The following is a 17686-nucleotide window of genomic DNA, read 5'->3' on the forward strand; positions in this document are numbered from 1 at the left end:
AACACCTGGTTATATCCAGGACTGGGTCCAGTCAGGTTTTGTACATTTCCATAGATGGAGTCATGGAATGGTTTGAGTTGGAAGGAACCTTAAAGATCACCTTGTTCCAACTCCCCTGCTGTGATAGGGACACCTCCCACTAGACCAACATGCTCAATGCCCCATCCAACCTGGCCTTGAACACTTCCTCCACAACTTCTCTGGGCAACCTCTTCAGTACCTCAACACCCTCACAGTAAAGAACTGGATACACAGTAAAGATGAGACTCCATGACCTCTCCAGGTTTTCAACGACCCAAAGAGTAAAAGGATGTTTCCTGGTGTTCAGGTAAAGTTTCATGTTTTAAATAATGCCTACTGCTTCTTGTCCTCTCAGCAGGCACCTATCTCCCTCTTCTTCATTTCTTCCCACTAGATATCTATACACATTGATAAGATTCCCCCTAAGCCTTTTGTGCTCTGGGATGAAGAGGGTGAACATTCCCAGCTCTCTATCTTCCCTCACATGAGATGTGCTTCAGTCCCTTAATCATCTTTGTGCTCTTTGCTGGAGTCATTCCAGTAACACCCTGTCTTTCATGTACTGAAGAGGCCAGAACTGGGCCCAGGACTCCAGGTGTGGCCTCACCAGTGTTGAGTAGAGGGGAAAGATCTCTTGTCTTGACCTACTGACAATGCTTTTCCTAATGCAGCTTAGGATGTTGCTGTTTGTCTTTGCTGTAAGGGAGCACTGATAGCTCATGGCCAGCTTGATGTCTTCCAGAACCCCTCAGGTCCTTCTCTGCAGAGTCCCCAGCCTACACAGGTGCATGGGGTTATTCTTCCCCAGGTGTAGGACTTTGCATTTCCTTTTGTTGATCTTCATGTGATTCCTCTCTAATCAATTCCCCAGCCTGTCCAGGTTGCTCTGGATGGCAGCACATCATCTGGTGTGTCAGCTCTCCCCAGTTTTGTGTAATATGTAAAATTGCCAAAGGTGTACTCTGTCACATCATCCAGATCATTAATGCTGCCAAAAAGTATAAGACCTGGTAAGAGAATATACCTCTAGTGACTGGCCTCTAGCTAAACTTTGTGCCACTGACCACAACACTCTGGGTCCATCCATTCTGTCATTTTTTGATCCACCTCACTGCCAACTTAGGTAACTCATACTTTGTCTCTGGGGATGGTATGGGACACAGTGTCAAAAGCCTTACTAAAGTCAATGCAGACAACATCATTGCTCTCCTCTCTTTCGCCAAGACTGCTCATTATGGTGTGGAAGGCTGTCAGGTTGGTTAGGTCTGATTTCCCCTTTGTAAACCCATGCTGACCTCATTTCACCACCTCCTTGTTCTTTGTGTGTATGGAAATGGTTCCCATGATTTCTTGCTTCATTGTGTTTTCAGGGATTGAGGTGAGGCTGGTTAGACTCTCATTTCCCAGATGCTCCTTCCTGTCCTTGTTGAAGATAGGAGTGGCTTTTGGCTTTCTTCCAGGCCTCAGGAACCTCTCCTGATCAGTGTCGTCTTTCAGAGAGTGGTCTTTCAATTACATTATCTAGTTTCCTCAGCACTTTTGGCCCCCTTGCTCAGGGGCCTGGGATTGCTGAAGGACACTGTCACCAGTAAGGTTTCCTCCTGGGCTACCTACCCCTGCTTCCACCTTTTGTGCATTTCCTTTTTATGTCAGAGTTTAGTCATGATGTCTTTGCTCATCCACACATCTTCCTGCCACCGTTGCTTGATTTTCTTCTTCTCAGGATGAACCACTCTTGAGCTTTAAGGAGATGATTAAACACCTCAAGCCTTGGTTTCTAGTTCAAGATCCTTATTGTGGCCAGAGCAAGATGTTTCAGAGCACTTTATAAATGTTCCCATACATCCACAATTAGAGAGCGATTTGAATTCAAACAGCTTATTTCCAGACAGCATTCTTTCCCAAAAAAAAAAAGGGATCAGCGTTATCCAGGTTCTTGTCCATCACTGATATCCTGCATCAGTGACTTTCAGAGTCCAGTTAGAAATGTGACTGTCTTCCTGTCACATTGTGGGAGGCATCTTACTCCAGAGGCCACTTACCAGGCAGGACTTTCTAGAGTCCTTCCATGGGTGTAGAGAAGAGACAGGCTCCTCTAGAGGCAGTTTAAAAGCAATCACATTTGAGAATTAGAATCATCTCCTGGAGAAGTGTCTCACCTTCCAGTGACTAGAACAAACTTCTACTTTAAGTGCCTGAAATATACAATAACTGCTTAATTAAAAAATACTCCCTTCTACTGCTTTTGAAAGTGCCGCCTTTCCTGTTAATTGCATTGTGTCCTTGTTCCCGTGCTGTGAGGCAAAGAGAATATCCTTTTCAACTCAGAATGCCATCATCAGCTTGATATGGCTTAAATCCAGTCCAATTAAAAATACATAAATGTGGCACTTCCCTTAAGTCCGATGTCCTGAAATGACTCTTTTATAAAAAAAGCCTTGTTAATTCTGCCAGGCCTTTTCTGCTTGCAGACTCTTTTCTTAGGGGTCATTTGTAGTGTCTCCTGCTCCAATCACGCTAACCTGGTTTAAGCTCACCCATTTCCTCTCTGCGTCCTTACATGCCTGCTCATTGTTGCCTGTAGAGTTCAGCCGTGCTCACGCTGCTGGCTTGCAGCCTCTGCAGGGTTTGAGGGGAGTGCTCATCCAAGTCTTGCAGAACAGCATGTGAGCAATAGCGGCTGAGCTCGATCAGGAGATAAGCCTTGCTGACCATTAGCAAAACAATGGACTGTACGCTCAGTGCTGCTAAATACACAAAATAAACAGGGAGAGGAAAAAAAATAGGTTCCTCGTAACAATCACGGTCACAAAATGTTCAGGAGGAAAGGAGATTCTGGAAAAGATTGGTTGGGCTTTTTTTTTTTTTTTTTTTTTTTTTTTTTTTAAGGAATGCAATTGTTTCCATTGATTTCTAGGGCTTTTTGGTGCTTTCATGCTACTGGTTTCTTGTTTCTAGCCAGTTAGATCTTGCTGCCTGATCCTGAATCCTGCCCTTTTAGAAAGGCTTTTGAATCATGTCTAATAGGCTGAAATAAAAGCAACGTGGGTTGTTAGCCTGATCAAATTAGGAGGTGTGCAGAGTGTAAAAGATTTTATGATGTCAAGCAGTCTACAGGGAATTAGGGGAGTCATGTTTTATGGGAAACACCCAGGACTTGTGTTTTAAAGACACAGCAGAGTCTTTTCTGTTCTGATTCCTGTGCCTACTTTTAAGTTTTGTGTTTGCAGACCCTATAGCCTACCCAAATATTTGCTAACTTTTTATATTTGATAGCTCAGTTTCAGTGCCATGTTTTCCCAGATGTTTTAGAGATTGAGCTCTCCATTTAAAAACAGCTGTCTCTCCATCTCAGGGCAAGGACAGCTGTCAACACCAGATGTACAATGCAAGATGCAGCAACAATTAGTAACCATTTGCCAGCCAAAGATGACGGGAGCAGTGTGTGATGGTGATTAGTGAGCAACCGGGGACAGGGATCATTAAATCAATTAGAGTGCTTGGCAAAAACTCAATGAACTAAATGAAAATACTGTTACATTTCTGGCCACTTCATAATTAGCTGTGCATTTTCTCCCAGGTTCTGAAGAGAATCACCACTCTTAATTCAGGGCTGCAAACCAGAGATCCCAGTTCATAGGCAAGACATACAACAGTGCAAGGTCACTGCTGTAGCTGATGTATGACCAAGATTTGGTGGCTCTATTCAACCATTTTGCTATGTGTTGTCTATGCAGAGCAATCATTTCCCTCTGCAGATGTACTATAGTATGATTTGCCTGGTGGATACCAAGAATGGCTCTAACCCACCAAACTCAATTGTCCTCTTTCTCCCTCACAGAGCTGGTTGTCCTGGGGAGACCTGTACCCATGCAGTTATTTTCAGCCAGGGTAAAAACAGCTGCAACAGCAAGAGCTGGATGAGCATTTCACTGCAGTTAAGGACGGTAATTTTGTTCTGCAGAGAGCCCTTCTAGCAAGGACAGCATCCCAGGGAGGCTTCACCAGGCCTATTGCTGCTTTCTTTACTTCTCTGGTGATGCAAACATCTATTCTCAACAGCCTTTTCTCCTATTGGCACCTTGCACCATGTGCAATGCTTTCTTTCCAAAAACTATTTCAATAGGAACTAGCGAATCCTCTTCCTGTGTTTGTGAGAAGGCACAATAAACCTCATCACCCTGGTGCAACATCCCCCAGCTGTCTGAAGGAGGAAGTGGAGGGAAATCTCCTTTGTTGAGTGTTGTGCCTGACTCCTGTACAACTTCTAGATCACTGTGATGATTTGGAAAGCCAGCCTGGCTCTTCTCCCCTGCACATGCCTCTTTCATACGTCTACCAAGATCCAGCTAAAGAGTAGTCCTAATCCTGGGGCTGTAGTTAAGGCTGTTTATCCCTCCAATATTTTCTCAAAAGAACTGAAGGCCTCAGGAATCAGGCTGGCCTTAACTCTCTTTACTTTGAAAGTTTCCTCAACAGCGAGTTTGGAAGTTGATTGGGGAAGAAGGGAAATTGTGAGCATGGGACATTCACGGGTCCTTCCACCAAAACTGTGGTACAGAGAGAGCAAAGGGATGTCAGTCTTGGGCTGCTTGACTGAATCTAATGTGAGTGAGACGATACACACAGAAGAGACCAAATTTTTTTCAAGATTTGAACCCTTTCAGATTCCTGAGGAAATGGGCATAGATGTTGCTTTCCAGAAAGCAAGAATCTGGAAGACTAATCAAAAGCTCCTTAGACTGATAGAACTTCTTCACCATTGTATTCCAGAGTTATCTATGAAGACAGTGTGGTCAGACAAATTCTGGGGCAAAGGCAACTGTCCATCTGAACAAGATGTTCTCCTGGCATGATGGGAAACCTGATGCTTTTGTCAAGAGCCAGTGGATAAAACCAACTTTAAACCTATGCAGAACATGAGCAGGGAGAACTTAATTCCACAGGAGGATGCACCTGCCTGCGTCCTGAGTCACTGACGTTTTCCACATGTTGCAATATTGCCATGAACCTGTATTTGGTGTCTCTGCTCATTCCCCTTCACTACAAATTTGGAATACAGAAGTTGTCTGTAGCTTCTGTTACATTGAACTGTTTGGACCACTTGGCTTTATCAGTTCCAGCAAACTTACCCGAGGTCTTGCAAGGACTAGGAGTACCCATGCACATCCAGATCAGCAAAACATCAGCTGAGGCAATACTTCTGAGGCAATTGTTAGTGATGACACATTTTGTGACAGGAAGTGATTGCAAAATAGTGGGTTCTCAGGATTAAAAACTTCTGTCCTGCTCAGAAACATGAATGCAACTGGTATGTTCTAAACATAGACTCCTTTGGGTTTTGTTCTGGGACAAAAATCAAAACCACTTTTCAGGATTTATTGTTTAATCATTAACGCCTGGGCAATTGGTAAATTTGTTACTGTTACAATCTCTGATTTTCCACTGAGGGAAAAAAAAAAAAAAAAAAAAAAAAAAAAAAAAAAAAAAAAAAAAAAAAGGCAAAGTTAAAGTTCAACCATAACTATTGAGTTTGCCCATGCCAATCAAACAAGAGACAAGCCATTACAATGTCTCACTAAATTGTTCTCTGGGTAATTGCCTTGGCAATATTAAGGAGTTAGATACAAGACTGGTAGATCCATTACTATAATTTAGATTCTCTAGCACAGCAAGGTTCAAAACAGCCTTGAATGATTGCATCCTTATGAGACTAGCAAGAGGCAGGCCTCTCACCGTGCTTTCTGGTGGAATGATCCAGCAAGAGCTGCAAGGTAAGCAAACAGAAAATCTTCCTGCTGATCACCTGAAAAGGAAGCAATGGAGAAAGAAAAAAGCAAGAGCTCCTGTGCAGGGACATGCCAACTGGTTCCTGTTGGAGCAGGCCTATTCAGTGTCTGATTAGAATGATTGAAATTTATTGTTGATATATGAAATGCAAACAGACAAATGAAAACCCCTAAACAAACAAACAAACAAACCCCCTCCCCTACTCTTCTTCTGAGCTCCTTAGAGCTTTGCTCTACCCAGAAGTTGTACCAATTTTCCAACTCACTGCCACCTTATGGCATTTCAGAGAGATAACACCTCAGTAATTTCTCTCGGACACTTCACGTATTCAGGCAATCTCCCTGGGCACTTGCACATTACAGAGACATGGCAGCTGTAAAACTGCCCTGCGCATCCAGACTTGGAACAATATTGATGCTTGAGACGCTGGATTATAATAGCTTGTGAAAACTGATCATTAAAACGTCAATTCTATTTATATTTGCAGATTCTAAAGGGAGGTCATTTCATCAGCCAAGGGGCCAAAAATAAATATGGACTTTGCAATGTTGTCAAAAGAGAATCTTTCAGTCTAAAAAAGCAACTAGCTCACTCATGACTCTCACAAATGGTTTTAATTGTCAGTCCATTTTTGAAATTGAGGATGAAAGCTTAACAGATGCCCTTATTGTGTGTTTAGGGTTTTTCTGAGAGTAGTCTTAGCTAAGGAAAGAATCTGTGAACAGACTAATAGAAATTGGAGGTGCTTTATGCTTTTCCATCCCCTCAAATACAGCACAAGTTTCCTTTAAAACACTTGTGGTTTCCTGGTGGATGAGAAGATGTTACAACTTGAATGGACAGGCTTTGGAGACTTTGTTGCTTAATTATGAATGAAAATATGTGCAGGATTGCCAAAAATTGAAATACTGCAGCTGGGATTTTTGTAATATGCATTCCCCCTGTGCATGGATAGACTTGGTATTCAGGAAAGTGTTATTAGTAACAACCAAGTTGTGGTTTTGATATAGATTATTTTGGTATTGAAGAGGAAACGGTGATTTTAGAGAATGGCTATACCAGATAAAGGAGGACAAACACAAAGTTGTTTTAATGGAGTAGCTTGTTCTCTGTAAGTAAATGAAGTTGATTTCCCATTCTTATTGTCAGGTTGTAGACTCATTACAAAGCTTTAAGGGACATTTTTCAAATGGGCACCATCAGTATAAATTATGCATCCGTCTGATTTTTATTTACCACTATCATGAGTAACAGCAAATGCTGAAAAGCAAAGAGCTCACCCTCCCCCACCTGCTGTTTTTCAGACTGCCAACTTTTTCAAGAAACAAAGCTCAGCTGTCTCTCCTAAGTCAGTTCTCCTGTTTATGTAGTAATTTGAAAGAACTTTGTCAGAAAATAAGAAAACATGATTTGTATTAGCATTTTGATGCCCAAAGCCAGGAAAAATAATGACTGGAATGCCTGGTGGTACATTTCAGGTAGAAGAGAGCTGGCCACCGTCTGGTGGCATATTTACTTTGTTGTTTTATGTAAGAATGCTCTTCAGAGAGCCAACCCAATCTGTAACCCTAATTCTTGACAACAGCTCTGCCAAACAGGAGAGAAAATGTCATTTTCAGCGTTGGCAGCTCATTGAAATTGTGTGTAAGCAACATTTGACACAGTGGTGTCTCAGAGGGTGGTTGGAACAATGAGTACAGTAGGGTGGCTCGGGGTGGCTGCAGGACACTCCTCTGCTGTGACTTCAGTGTCCCTTCGCCCTTGCTAGGGCACACCACTCTCACCTGTCAGGCTCCCAGCTGTACAGAACTGCACAGGTAGATCCTGAAGGATCAAACCTTAAACAGTCCCATGCCTTTATAGTAGGTTTTCATCATTTTGCAAGCAGGAAAAAAGGCTTCCAGCAAGCTAAACACCCCAGGGCAAACAAAGTGCTGAACAGGACCATTTTGAGAGACTGGGTTGGTTTTTTGCTTTGGAAAACAGCTCTTGTAAAGGATAAATATTAGCTGCCTTTGGCCAGGTCTTTGTCTGGTCACATAGCAGTGGTGTTCAGAACAGGGCTGCAAAAAAAGTAAATCTGGCAATATACTGATGCCTTGAAAAGAAAACAGTTAGTTAGTCTTTTATACCGGCAAAATATGTTTTTGCTAGTCCAAGTTATTTTGTTTGTGGTATAAATTATCCTGGCAAGAGCACTTTTTTTTTTTTTTTTTTTTTTTTTTTTTTTTTTTTTTTTTTTTTTTAATGGCATAAGCAAGCGGTGCTCAGTTTTTGCTGATGTCTGCCGAGTAATTTCACTGAGGTCACAGCAGGCAGCAGTGCTCCAGTGTGGCTGTGCCAGGGCTGGGAGCCACTGCCCCCAGGGATGCTCCAGAGCCCTGAAAAGGACAAGCTGGAACTCTGGCCAAGCTCAGTCTACCTGTGGTGGCAGTGGGACCTAACTATGAGGGTGTTTAGTGTCCCAGTACAAACCGTGTTTCCTGTGAGGAAGCCTTGTTGTTAGCAGCTGAATTGGGAGGACTTCCTCCGAGAGCCCTGATCTTCTTTCCCCTGCTGGGCCCAGTTTGTGCAGAATGGGTTCACCATCACTTCCTGAACCACATCCACGACTGTTCCTGCCTGAAGGCTGGAGAGGCAAAGGGGACTGGCTGCAAACTCAAAGGTGGTAGGGTTAGATTGAATATTGGGAAGAAATTCTTCACCATGAGGGTGGCAAGACACTGGAACAGGCTACCTGGGGGAATTGTGGATGGCTCATCCCTGGAAATCTTCAGGGCCAGGCTGGATGGGCCTGGAGCAACCTGGTCTAGTGGAAGGTGTCCCTGCCCGTGGGAGGCCGTGGGAAATGAAGGGTCTTTAAGATCCTTTAAGATTCCAACCCAAACCATTCTGTGATTCTATGACAGCACTGTGCGCCTCAGCGCCATTTTTTTCATGGCTCAAGGAAGCAGAGCCGCAACATGCCCGTGCCTGACGGATTTTAGGCACAAACCCCGCAATTTCGGGTTTCCTCCCGCGCTGGCCCAAGCACGCTCCCGGCGGGACGGGCCGCGGGGGCGCGCCTGAGGGGCGGTGCCCGGCCGTGCTGCGCATGCGCGCTGCCCTCCCTGGCCCCCACAGAGGTGATCGGCCGTACCCCGTCGGGAGCGGGCGCGCCCGTGGCCCCGCGCCTCGCGATTGGTCCCCTGAAGGCAGCCTCATCGCCGCCAGCCAATCGCAGCCCGCGGCCGCTCTCCGCCTCGGGCTGCGGCTTGAAGACGTCCCAGGGCTGGGTGACGGAGGCAGCGCGACCCCTGATTGGCTCTCCCTCCTCGGCTCCACTCGGGTTGGCCCGGCCACGGCCGGAAGAGAGCGCTCCTTCCCATTGGCCGCCCGCCCGCGCTGCTAGGGCGGCGGCGGCGCACTCCGATTGGGCCTCCGCCTCACTTCGGGGAGAATCGGTCGCGCCCGCGGTGGTTCCGTGATTGGTTCCGGCCAGTTACAGGCATCCTTGTAACGGCCTCGGGATTGGCCCCGAGAAGGCTCGGACGTTTCCGTAACGGCCTCGGGCCGAGTGCTCGCGGGCGCGCCGGGTTTTTCGGCCGGGTATTCACAGCCGGCGCTTACGGCCGCTCCGCAGCGTGGGGCGGCGGCGGGCACGGGCGGCTGCGCGGCTTTGGCGCACGCACAGAGCGCAGCGGCGGGAGCCCGGCACGCAGCGGAGGGAGCAGCGGGGACAAAGGGACCGATCGGCAGGAACGGGGAGGGGGGCCCGGCGGGAGACTTCAGCCGGGCGGACGAGTCCTACGTGCCCTGGGCGCCTGGGGGAACAGCAGCAAAAGCAGCAACCGCCGCCAGCGCTCTGAAACCGGGCTGAGGAGGAGCAGGGAAACCGCCGCCGTCATGGCCCGTGCCGTCGCCACCGGCCACCGCCCGCAGTGCAGCGTGCCCTGCCTGAGCCGCCGCCAGCTGCCCGTGCGGGCGCAATGAGCGGCCGCGCCGCCGGAGCCGCCGCCGCTTCAGCGCCGCACTGAGCAGCAGCGTCAGCGAGCAGCCAGGCCGACCGGCCGCCTCACCCCCCTCCGCGCGCCGCGGATCCCGCCGCCGCCGCCGGATCCTATTGCGACTGCTGGCCGCATCGCCTCCGCTCGGCGGTACCCCGAGATCCCTCCGCCGGGGGAAAAAATAGTCCCGTTGCCTGCCGCCTCCCTCAGAGGCGAAGGGGGAAGGAGAGGAACGGGGAGGGGGGAAGGAAGAGAAGGAAGAAAAAGAAGAAAAGGAAAGACAAAGAGATAAAGCGAATAAAAGGAGAGAAACTCGTCGGCGGCGGGATCGGAGGAGCCGGGCCGCGAGCCTCCGCCCCATGTGACTGGCGCCCGGGGTGGGGGCAGCGAGGCCCAGCGAACCCCCCTCGCTCGGCAGCGGCGCCGGGGGGAGGCGGCTCTCGGACCCACCGGCGCGGCCGGGAAGGATGGTCGTGTGAGGAGCGGGCGGCGTGAGGAGGAGCGGCAGGAGGCGAGAGGAGAAGAAGAAGAAGAAGCAGCCGCCGGGCGACAGAGACCGAGAGGGGAGGGGGCTTCCCCGGGGGGGGAAGGGGGGGTCCCGGCGTTTCATGTGGCGTGTCCCACCCGTCTCCTGCAGCTGAGCGAGCCAGGGAGCGGCAGGCGGGCCCGCCGGGGCGAGGCGGAGGGCGAAGGCAGGAAGAGGAGAGAGGTGATCGCCGTTGGGGCAGAGCGGGAGAGACCATGTCCGGGCGGCCCAGGACCACCTCCTTCGCGGAGAGCTGCAAGCCGGTGCAGCAGCCCTCGGCCTTCGGCAGCATGAAAGTCAGCCGTGAGTATCCTGCCCTGCCGGGGTGGGGGGTGCGGGCCGGGGAGGCCGCCCCCGCCCTTCGCCCAGGCGGGGAGCGGCGCAGGGAGCCCGGCCCCAGCCCCGGCCTCGGCAGCTCCTTTCTCTCCCCTTCCCCCCCCCCCCCCATTAACCTTGAATAGGCGCACGCCGCCGCTCCGTTCGGGGCCTGCTGGACGGAAAATCCCGGTGGGTTTGTCCTCGTCCTTAGCTCCCGGTCGCTGCCAGCGGCCTCTGGCTCATTAAAAAGCCATTTTTTCCCCCTTTTGTGAAACGGATTGAGAGCTCCGTAGCCTGTATTTCCTTTTCATTCCCCCCCTCCTCCCACCGAAAGGAGGAAACGAATTGCGGGCACATAGGTATGACCGTGACATTCAGGCTCATTATGTGTTTTTTTGGAGATTCTTTAAGCATTCCTGGCTGTGAAGGGGAGAGAGCATGGAAGCTTTTTCCATGCACCCGTAGATCGGGTGTGAGCACCTTTTAGTCCAGCCCATAAAAAAAAAAAAAAAAAAAAAAGGGAGGGGGAGGGGAGCTTACAAAAGGTGTCTCTAATATCCTCCAGGCTCTGGTAAAATGCTCAGAAGAAGGCATAAGAAAATGCTTATTTTGAAATAACTATTCCATGGACTCACATGTCAAGCTTGGCATTCCTTTTCCAATTTTCTGATCAGAGGAATATTTTTAAGAATGAGGCCTGTGCTGTATTCTGCACAGACATGTCAGAAATGGTGCTTAATGTGTGCCCATTCTTCGTATTCTATCCATTGGGGGTTGGCTGTTTTATGTGAATTAAAAATATGAATTAAACCTGAACAAATGTACAGCGCTGATACAAAAAGGCCCATTTCTGAGTTGCTATAGATCAGCTTATCATATGGAATTTCTTTACTCCTTATTTGAATACGTTCACATTAAGAAGTGAATTGTTCTTCCAGATTCATACATGAACAGTGTAGTTTTTAGAAATATTTTCTTTTTTTCTTACGGAAATGCAGGATGACATCTTTATGGGAGCGGGAATGCTCAATATGCATTCCCATTCGATTGATCTGTTTGATATTCGTGTAAAGCCACACCTGACATGGCTCTGTGGGTGCGTGCCTGCATCCATCGCAGGGGCTTGTGTGTTTCATGCCAAAGCACTGGGAGATTGGGGGCTTTTTGGCAGATGGGAAATTTTGATAGGTTTTTTTTTTTTTTGCACCGAAATGTCTTCCGCTGTGGCTGAAGCCTTGAAGAGAGCGTTTGGCTCAGGGGCTGTAGTCCACCTTGTATCTGCATGATCAGAGTGCCAGCAGCACCCCAAAATCCATGGGTGCAGTTAACTCGTATCAGCAGCCATGGCAGTGTAGGTTTGATCAGGCCCAGCGTTAGTATTTGTTAAGGATTATTGATCTGTACGGAGGAGAACTGTGAGTGACTCCATTTTAATTTACTGGTTTACTTTATGTGCCTGTGGAATGGAAAGCAGGTCTCGCTGCTCAGTATTTCTGCAGGTGGCTGTCTAAACCAAGCCAGCCCTCAACCTGTCATACTCAGCAACTAAATTGGTCTTATTCAGGCTCTACAGCTTGATTTGTGAAAGGTCATCGATGCTCCTTTCCCGTTTATTTGAGGTCAAAGACTAGGCAGATGCTTGCCCGTGAAGAGGGTGCTAACTGATGCAGACTAACAAGTTTGCAAATATGATTCAATCCCAAGTGTATCACACGGAGGGAGAAACAAAGGCCGTAACATAAAGCGCATGCACTTGTGATAACCCCCCCAGTCGCTCTAGTCATGTGCTCCTGGTCCTTCTGCTGTCTGGAAAAAAATGTCAGAACAAAGCAAGAGAGCCACATTCAAGGATTCTGTGGGAAGTGCAGTTTCGATTTTCAGTTAATCCAGCCATGTAAGACAGCCTGGGAAGTTAACTTTATTTTTTTCCTTCTCTCTCTCTCTCTTTTTTTTTTTTTTTTTTTTTTTTTTTAATGAGAAAAATTCCAGGGTGTCAAAAAAGGTTTTATTTTTCTGGTTAGCCGAGTCTTGGTAACATCTTATCACATGATGTAGCAAGCTGTGTATTTCAAGCGTGGAGTGAGGGCTTGTGTGGTGAACAGAGTTAGGTCGGCTCTTTCATTTTGGTATATATTTATAGGCTGATACTTAGTTACATTCTTAGCCAGTTTGAGTTAAAGCTGGGACAAAAGAGTCCTTGTGAGGAAGGTGAAAATTGGTGGATTGGTATCTTCTGAGTATCTGGGACATCTTTAGTGCCTCTGTCTTGGTGTGGGTCTTCTGGAAGAGTCCTTGTGAGGAAGGTGAAAATTGGTGGATTGGTATCTTCTGAGTATCTGGGACATCTTTAGTGCCTCTGTCTTGGTGTGGGTCTTCTGGAAGCAAAACCTGGCTTGTTTGATGTCAGCCTTTTTGCTCTCATTTGTAAGGAGGGCTGAAATCAAATGATGAAGTCACTCTTGCTTCTCCTGGCTGAGCACTGCAACAGTTACCTAGGAAGGATAGATCCAAGGGATGAGAAAAGGATTAATAAAATACTGGAAGAGGGTTCATTGTTCCTTGTGTTTCCTGGGAGGAGCAGAACTAGAACCGTACTGTGATTGCTCTTCTTCTCAAGGTATATGGGGAGGAAAGAGTGAGCAAGGATTTTTCATCTCTTTGCTGTGCAGTTTATTAGATTGAATTTATGACACTTTGTTCTCAGGAGTTGGTAACTGAGTGAAGCCTTGAATGGAAGGATGGGAGATTACCAACAGCTGCTGCTGCTTTGGCTGTTGGGAAAGATGACTTCTCATGCATGCTGCTCTCTTTGCTCTCTCAGAGATGTTAAAAGGGTTTTAACATCTCTGCCACAGTAGGAACCCTGTGGTCTTCGTGTGTCTCTTTCAAGCCATACATCTGTCTTCTGAAATCTGACTATTTTTATTTCTCTGTTTGTATTTTGGTGGTTGTGAAATCACTCAACCATATGGATTTCTACATTGAAATGGTTCTCAAATAAGGTCTGTGTTGCTGGGTTTGTAGGCTTTCCCTGAACAACAACAACAAAAAAGGTGTGTGTACTTGTGTTAAACCTGTCCCTCAAAAGGAGGGAGCTAAGCTTCCAGTTTTCCACTTGCTGATACTATCAACCTGCTCATTATAGTATGAGAAGAGATAGGAGCTTGAAGTTTTCTCCAGTTCCTCACCTGGTTGCTCTTGCACTGCTTAGGGATGTACCTTGTTTCTCAAATGGGATAAAAATAATCCTGAGATGTAAAGGGTAATCATGCAACACATGACCAAAAATGTTAGAATAAAAATAGAAGTCTCAAAGTTTGCAGTTTGAGAATTTTCATCTAATGACTGTAGAATTGATTTTTTTTTTTTTCTTCTCTGAGTGGCTGGGAAATAAGTGTTTCAAGTAACACCAAGTCCTTGCAGACAACAGTACTTCTTGTAACTGTGGCCAATTGTCTTGATGGTCTGCAGTAAATAATATCTTGGCTAACACTTGCCATGAAGAGTTTTTTGCTCCATGTGTGAGTGTCATGGGTCTGTAATTGGTTATGCAGGATTTGTCAGCTTGGAGGGTGAGGAAGGCAATTTTATTTGCTTTAGCTAATTCTGATGTTGACCACATACTCTTGGTTGCAAAATCTAAAGGACAATCTTGTAATAATTCATTTTGGACTCTGTGGAAGAATGTTACAGTGGTGCCAAACTTGGGGTTTGTTGAAGTTTTTCTTTTCTTCTTAGATTCACTGGGTTTTTTTCTGTATTGTAAAATCTCCTGAAAGCACAATAGCTTGGTAAGCCTATATTGCTGTGCATTGTTCACACAGGGTGTGATGGCTCTTTACAAGTGGTTCATGAAGGAATAAAGTCTGTGGCTTCGTTGCTCTTTTAGTAGCCATTCCACAAGGCACTACATAAAAGTGGCTGCTTTTTTAGGTAGCAGTGGTGTCTGGGTGACAGTTTAGTGCTGTGTGGTGTCCAGGTGTGTGAGAGGAGCCCTGGAAAAGGCACCCTGGGCGCCTTCAGCGAGAAGAAATGAGTGGGGCTGTTGAAACTGGTGAAACGATTGAGATAATACCACCTGGTGTTTCTCAACAGCTCAGGGTAGGGCCTCTCTATTGCTTTGATAGCAGTTTCTGCCTAATTGGTCTCTGAAACTGAAAGCCGCCCATCCTGCTCTCCTTGCTGGAGAGAGGAAAATCACTCCCTTCCAGAAGCCTGCTGAGCGTTCTGTGTTTGGCCCTCGCTCATCCTAGCCCTGTCCAGCTTTCTGGCTGCTGCTGGGTGAGCAGCTTTCCTCATTCCTAGACTGGAGAAAAAATGCACCGAGGGGGTCAGCTAATGAACATGTGTGCCCGAGTGGAAAGTGTTTCATGTTACAGTGCCCCAAAGTTGTGCCTTGCAGTCTGAAAAGGAATAGAACTGTCTGCTGTACTTCATTCTGATGCTGACAGACTCTTTCCTCTCTATTCATACCATTAGCTAGTTGAGCATTCCATTTCTGTTCTGCTCACTTCCTCTTCCCTATACTGCTTCTTGGAGGTGATCCCCTCTTGTATTACCTCTTGATTCACCTTCTATATTTCCCAGCAGTGTTGTTCACCTGTTTACACAGCTGTGGCTTATGGTGTGTGTTCCTTGCCTGTGTGCATCCTGGTTCTGGGAGTCATATCACTTCATCTGTTGACTTGATAAGGCCTTATAGGTATCATAAGCAGTTGCAGGAAGATGAGAAAAGCTGAAGACTACCCCTCAGCCTGAAGAGTTCCCTCTATTGTCCCAAAAGAGTTTTTAATTTTCTTGTATTCTATCTTTAAGAGCTCTTTTAGGTAAGATATAAAGGAATTTTCCAATACTGGTGTTCAGTTTACTTGTCCCAGATCTTCACAATGACATGAATCTGTGAGATATTGGCTCTTGCTCTTCCCTCACCCCATGCTCTCTCTTAAACTGGGTGGATGGGTGAAGAAGATTCTTAAAGTCTAGAGGGTGTCTGTGTGCGAAAAGCCTGCAGTTAAAGCTTTGTGCTGCAATCAGCTGTAGCATTTTCTGAAACGAATTAATGCTAAACTCCTTGGTTATTTGAACATAGTAGCTAAACTGTGCCAGGTGCTCAGAGAACACTTGAAGCCTCTTGGTTCAAACTATTGGAGTATTTTTGTTTTAAATGGCTGAGTCCAGTTTTAAATTCAAGGGTCTGTTACTTCTGAATTTCCAGAAATTTCTGTAGACAACTTAAATTTTGAATATTTTTCTGGAGTTTTCTCTCCCTTTTGATTTTGTTAAAAAAAGTTTAAAAATTAACTTTACTCTGAGGACTTTTAGTCACCCATAGCTAGTGTGGGAAGTGCTAAAGTGGCTGTCTCCTGCAGCAGCAGTATGGCTGGTGGAGTTACTTGGCTGCTTTCTGAATTTAATGTGCATCAGCCTGGAGCAGCCTTGAAAGACAAACAAAACTTTTAAAGTCAAGCAACAAGGAAAAGGAGATTTTTTGAAAGTTTGAATGCCTCACAGAATACCCAAGTCCATGTGAAATTCAAAAATTTGTAATTTCAGAACATCTTTCAGAAAGCTGCACAAATAGGTGCTCTTCTGTTTATGTATGTTGAAAATAAATGCCAATTACAGCATTTACAATGGGGCAAGAAAAGATACTGTTTCAGCCATAAAGGCTCAAAACCCATAGTGTGCTGTACAGGTCAGACTCCCTTTCTGCCACTGGGAGAGGTGGAAGTTTGGAGGCGTAATGGTCTCTGCCACTTGATATTTTTGAATTGATTTAAAATGTAACCACTTGAGTGCACTGTAGCAGTCTGATCTTGAGGTGAGAAAGGTGTGAGATGTGGTAGCAAGATGCAGGTCTGTGAGAAATGGCTACAACATCATAGACATGCTCAGACAATGGTTCCTGGTCAGTGCTGCTGTGTGTCATTAAACAGAAGCCTAAAATGAATCTCTACCTGAAGCTTTTGCAAACTGCATTTGTATAATAACATTTGCTCTCACCACCTCTTGGGAATCCTTCCTGCCCCCACAGGTAATTGCTTACCATGCCATAGAAAGAGGGTCATTCCTTAGGTGTTCTCCATGAAAACGGTGCATGTTTGACTCAATCCTATATCCAGTAGGTGTTGCTGTGTGAGGTTTTGTCAGGGCAGTAGGAAGGTGAGACAATGGTATTTCAATAGAAATCTGTGTTGGAGACCTTTCTAAAAGCAGTCCTGTGTCACTCAATGTGAACTGTCAAAAATGTGGATGCCCAGAAGTCATACTGCTGTGCCTCTAAAAGAAGTGGACAGTGATTTTTCTTGTATGCTCAGTGCTATCAAAGAATCTTTTCATTAGGTGCTCTTGCCATAGATGACTTGTCTGTTGTTCAGAAAAGGAAATAAAGCAAAGCAGTTCACTCTGTACTTTTATCTCTTGCAGACGGGAAGTAGATCTAAGCGTTTAAGGCAATTTGTGTTCTCACCTAGTCTGTCTTATAATGGAAGAAAGGGAGGTGGTAAGATAGCTTGTCAATGTCAAGAACTCAGGGCTTTTTTTTTAAAAACAGAAGCCATACAGCAGCAGCTCCTTCTGAAGGGATGGCTCCGGTCCTTGCCAGGAGCTTTGCTGTGTCTTTGTAGCAGGGACTGTGTATTTTCTGCCTTGGCCTCATCAGTGCCAGTGCTTCCTGCACAGGTGAAAGTGAGCTGCCAGTTATCTTCTATATTGATTAATTTCTAGATAATTTCCTAGCGTTTCTGTGTGGGTGATACAGAGTCAGGTTACCTGAAGGATCAGTGCTGTGGGGCTGCAGTGGGCCTTGGTGCCTGCCATAGAAAATTCACTTTGGCTTGTATGGAAGTGAGAACACACAACTAAGAAAAATACAGCTTTATAGCTTTGTAGTGTGTCTGAATAGGACTCAGTGTCTCTTTCTTTGAAGGGTATAATGACTAATGTAGCATTGGTGAAAATATTTTTGTGTCTGAAGAATGTCTGTTGGACTTGAAATGTCACAGAAATGTGTAGTGATGTAGTTACATTGCTTGACCTGTGTTTT

At 46.2% G+C, this 17686-nt stretch overlaps 1 protein-coding gene across 1 annotated transcript in view; it reads left to right on the forward strand.

The window, feature by feature from the left end:
* The first annotated feature begins 10517 nt into the window (after positions 1–10517).
* The window catches only part of GSK3B (glycogen synthase kinase 3 beta), a 145137-nt gene continuing 137968 nt past the window's right edge, over positions 10518–17686 (forward strand). Inside the window, exon 1 of the mRNA XM_083855080.1 lies at positions 10518–10626. Coding sequence (XP_083711206.1) covers positions 10539–10626 — 88 coding nt within the window. The 5' untranslated portion in view covers positions 10518–10538. The remainder of the gene's footprint in view (positions 10627–17686) is intronic.

The sequence above is a fragment of the Zosterops lateralis genome (genome assembly GCF_965231275.1).
Source record: "Zosterops lateralis genome assembly, chromosome: 2".
Lineage (NCBI taxonomy): Eukaryota > Metazoa > Chordata > Aves > Passeriformes > Zosteropidae > Zosterops > Zosterops lateralis.